Source organism: Buceros rhinoceros, unplaced genomic scaffold (genome assembly GCF_000710305.1).
Source record: "Buceros rhinoceros silvestris isolate BGI_N320 unplaced genomic scaffold, ASM71030v1 scaffold8577, whole genome shotgun sequence".
Classification (NCBI taxonomy): Eukaryota; Metazoa; Chordata; class Aves; order Bucerotiformes; family Bucerotidae; genus Buceros; species Buceros rhinoceros.
The window spans coordinates 51,145-55,421 of NW_010422720.1; the positions used below are offsets into that span (position 1 = coordinate 51,145).

The 4,277-nt window shown below is 46.6% G+C and overlaps 1 protein-coding gene across 1 annotated transcript; it reads right to left on the reverse strand.

Moving 5' to 3' along the window:
• Positions 1-341: 341 nt before the first annotated feature.
• SDR42E1 (short chain dehydrogenase/reductase family 42E, member 1) lies at positions 342-3,907 on the reverse strand. The gene is made up of 2 exons (XM_010140144.1): positions 3,837-3,907; positions 342-1,522 (listed from the first exon to the last, which is right to left on the reverse strand). The coding sequence occupies exons 1-2, from the start codon at positions 3,902-3,904 to the stop codon at positions 415-417; spliced, it is 1,176 nt and encodes a 391-aa protein (XP_010138446.1). The 5' UTR covers positions 3,905-3,907; the 3' UTR covers positions 342-414.
• Between the last annotated feature and the right edge of the window lie 370 nt (positions 3,908-4,277).

Genomic DNA, 4,277 nt, shown 5'->3' on the forward strand with positions numbered 1-4,277 from the left:
GTGATCAAAGAGGAAGTGTATTCTCCTCTGGATAATGTAGCACAAAATTCTTAGGAATAAAGGGCAGGGATCAAGAGTGTCAGAGAGGAAGAAGGGTCAGCTGAAGGACACTTGTTCCATTCACTGTAGTGTGCTGTTGTACCTGAAAATAAAATGCTGTTTGCAGCAATACTAAGCTTCATCTTGTTAGTGATCTGATCAATTTTACTTTGAAAAGGAACTATGTATAAAAAATACACCTTTTTATTCAGCAGCTCTGTTCCTTGGGTATAAAACCGTTAAAGATATTTACCTGAATGATACAAATGTGTATTTTCTTGGTTTGTTGTTTTTTTTCTTTTACCTGCCTGACAAAACCAAGAGTACTCAGAGAACATAACTAAATTCTGTCCCACATACTCAGTGTTTCATCTTTCAGAGTGAAAATGTAACTGTGGATGGAAACCATGAGACCAGCACAGCAATCAGCAGCAAGAGCAATCCTCCATCCCTAACACAATGCATGATGGTGTACTTTGTTGGCTTTGGTCCACATCCCCGAGACCTAAACCACTCAACCACTTCATCCAGGCTGTACTGCCGCGGCTCATACCCCAGCTCCTTCCTGGCCTTCTCCATACTAAAATAATGTGTGACACCAGTTTTGTAAACCTCTGTGCGAGTGAGGAGAGGCTGGAAATTATAAACGTGTCCTACAAGGAAATGAACTACTTCAGTAAGGAATGCAAAAAAATAGACAAGGGAGAGAGGGAGACGACAGGTTGGGAACTTGTAACCCAGACCTTCCACTAATGGTCGGAAAAACTCAAAGTTATTTACAGGCCTGCCATCTGAAATGAAATAGGCTTGGCCTGCAGCTATGTGCTTTTTGTTGGCTTTGAGGGCCTCAGAGCCAAGGATGTGAGCCTGAACTAGATTGTCTACGTGTACAAATTCTACTAAACTATGAGGATCTCCATATACAAATCTAAACAGTCCCCTTTCAATGTAACTAACTATTCTGGGGAGATGTCTTTGTTCTCCAGGCCCATAGATGCCTGCAGGCCGCAGAGCACAAGTCCGCAGTACACCTTTCCCACTTCCAAGCTCAGCACCGTTTGCCGCCAGCACCTTCATTTCAGCTAAAGATTTGGTCCGGGAGTAGTGATCAGGATGAAGGTGAAGAGGTAGATAAGGCAGAAATTCATCCCCGTTTTCTATAACCTGGCCTCCAAATACCACGTTATATGTGCTTGTATAAACCAGACTCGACACTCCGGTGCTCTTGCAGGCCTGGATGACATTTTCTGTTCCTTTCACATTGACATCTTCTATAAGTTTTCGGTTCAGCTGCTCCCTGCCAGACATTCCATAGGAAGCGATATGGAATACGCAGATTACATCTCTGAGAGCCTCTTCCACTGCAGACAGGCAACAGACATCCCCTTGCACGAACTTTATTCCCTCTGGCACGGTTTGAAGTGGCTTCATGACATCAAAGAGAATCACGTCAACTCCCTTTTGGTATATGGCACAACCTAGACTAAAAGATGATAGAAACCGTGTGTTAGTATACACAGGTCACCTGGAGGTAAGAGAAGACTATTAACTATTTTAATGTTGATTTCTTTTATTTTTTTTTTCTTCTGATAGGTATCTTTTAAATATTCAGCCATTTACTCTGGGGAGGAGTCAGCTGGGATACTTTAGGTACTGAACTCCTGGAGGTAAGAGAAGACTATTAACTATTTTAATGTTGATTTCTTTTATTTTTTTTTTCTTCTGATAGGTATCTTTTAAATATTCAGCCATTTACTCTGGGGAGGAGTCAGCTGGGATACTTTAGGTACTGAACTAATCTCTTAGGCTCCATCACTACTTTGGAGGGGAAAAAAAAAAAGAAAGAAGAGGCAGAACTGCTGTAAAGGAAAATCTGGAACAGAAATAACTTGAAGTGCTTTCAGCAGCATTTTGGGAGAAAACAGCTATTTCTCTGCTGCTGTCCCCTATGGATTAGCAATATCAGATGTAAATCCATAGCCAAATATTAAAAAAAAAAAATCTTATTGCCTTATTGCTTTTATCTTATTGCTTTTGTGCCATCCCAGTTCTGTCAGGAAAATAGGCTGGTCTTTGCCATTGTGTTTGAAATTTATGGAGAAGAGGAATGAGTGAGATACTTCAAAGCTTGACTAACCTGATGTCCTTCTATGACAAGGTGACCCACTTAGCGGACAAGGGAAGGGCTGTGGACCTCATCAACCTGGACTTCGGTAAAGCCTTTTGACACTGTTTCCCCCAGAATGCTCCTGGAGAAACTGGCTGCTCCTGGCTTGGCAGAATCTACTCTTCACTGGGTAGAAAAACTGGCTGGATGGCCAGGCCCAGAGAGCGGTGGTGAGCTGGAGTTCCATCCAGTTGGTAGCCAGTTACCACTGGTGTCCCCTAGGGTTCTGTACTGGGGCCTGTTCTCTTTAATATCTTTATTGATAATCTGGATGAGGGGATCGAGTGCACCTGCAGTAAGTTTGATGATGTCACCAAGTTAGGTGGGAGTGTTGATCTGCTTGAGGGTAGAGAGGGTCTACAGAGGGCTCTGGACAGGCTGGGTCGGTGGGGCCAGATTCAATGCGGCTAAATGCTGGGCTGGATGAGGGGATCGAGTGCACCTGCAGTAAGTTTGATGATGTCACCAAGTTAGGTGGGAGTGTTGATCTGCTTGAGGGTAGAGAGGGTCTACAGAGGGCTCTGGACAGGCTGGATCGATGGGCCAAGATTCAATGAGGCTAAATGCCGGGTTCTGCAGTTGGGTCATAACAACGCCCAGGCTGGAGGAAGAGTGGCTGGAATTTGACCGGCAGAAAAGCACCTGGGTGTGCTTGTCGCCAGCGGTGGAATATGAGCCAGCAGCATGCCCAGGTGGCCAAGAAGGCCAACAGCATCCTAGCTTGTATCAGCAATAGCATGGCCAGCAGGACCAGGGCAGGGATTGTCCTCCCGTACTCAGCACTGGTGAGGGCACACCTCAAATACTGTGGTGAGATTTGGGCCTCTCACTCTAAAAAGAACACTGAGATGCTGGAGAGTGTCCAGAGAAGAGCAACGAAGCTGAGGAAGGGTCTAAAGCACAATTCCTAGAGCAGCTGAGGGAACTGGGGTTATTTAACCTGGAGAAAAGGAGGCTCGGGAAAGACCTTATTGCTTTCTACAACTAGCTGAAAGGAGGGTGTAGTGAGGTGGGGGCGTCGGTCTGTTCTTCCAAGTTTGAGAGAAAATGGTCTCAAGTTGTGCCAGGGGAGGTTTAGGCTGGATACTAGGAAAAATTTCTTCCGTGAAAGGGCTGTGAAGTCCTGGAACAGGCTCCCCAGGGTACTGGTGGAGTCCCCATCCCTGGAGGGTTTTAAAACACATGTTGATGTGGTGCTGAGGGACATGGTTTAATGGTGACCTGGCAGTGCTGGGTTAACGGTTGGACTTGATGATCTTAAAGGTCTCTTCCAACCAAAACAATTCTGTGATTCTGTGTCAAAAGAAAGGTCTGCATCCATGTGTAGGCTTGCTCTTGAGCATAGGCTGAAAGATGATGATCTAAATCCCCATGACAAAGGTAACCAGACCGGTAAATCAGTGCAAGCCTGTTGTTGCTCAACATTTGAAAACTCAGTGACGTATTTGCTTGAAACATTTAGAAACAGAAAACCAAGTTTGTTACAACCTGAGACCCAACATGAGATGGGGTGGACTGGATTGGGCATGCCAGGCCTACTGTGTTCTCTTTTACAGATGGATTTGGTTGCCTCGCCAGCAGCAACCTACTTCATCTATTCTCCCATGTAATAACTACTAAATGCACGAACCGGAAGCCAAAGTAACCGCCTCCTCCAGTAACGAGGACCCTTTCCTTGGCAGCACTCCCTGCTTCCATCCTCCTTCCTCTGGCGCTATGGAAGGAAACGGACCTATAAAACACATCGTAAAAATGCCCATTAAAACCAATCTGAGTGTTAATACCCCGTTACTCATATTCGTTATTCACATGTTCATGTTTTAATTAAAGCCCGGCGTGTCACCGTCTGCCAGGCGGGGCAGAACTCTGCCCTGCCCGTCCTCACAGCAGCGCTGCCCGCCGGAGAAGAGAGAACGGCCGTGGAAAACACAAACCTACAGCTGCCCCAGGAAGAGCTGGCACAGTGTTCCGCGGCCCTCCCCTCCCCGGGCCTTGTTCCGCGGCTACTCCGTGAGCCGACTGCAGGCCTCCGCGCACCGCGCCCGGCCCGGGCCCTCCCCGGAACGCCCCG

Coding starts and splice junctions, on each gene's coding strand:
- SDR42E1 (XM_010140144.1), bottom strand. CDS start 3,904: ATGGAAGCAGGGAGTGCTGCCAAGGAAAGGGTCCTCGTTACTGGAGGA. Junction 1,523..3,836: donor GGCGGTTACTTTGGCTTCCG/GTTCGTGCATTT, acceptor ATCATCTTTTAG/TCTAGGTTGTGCCATATACC.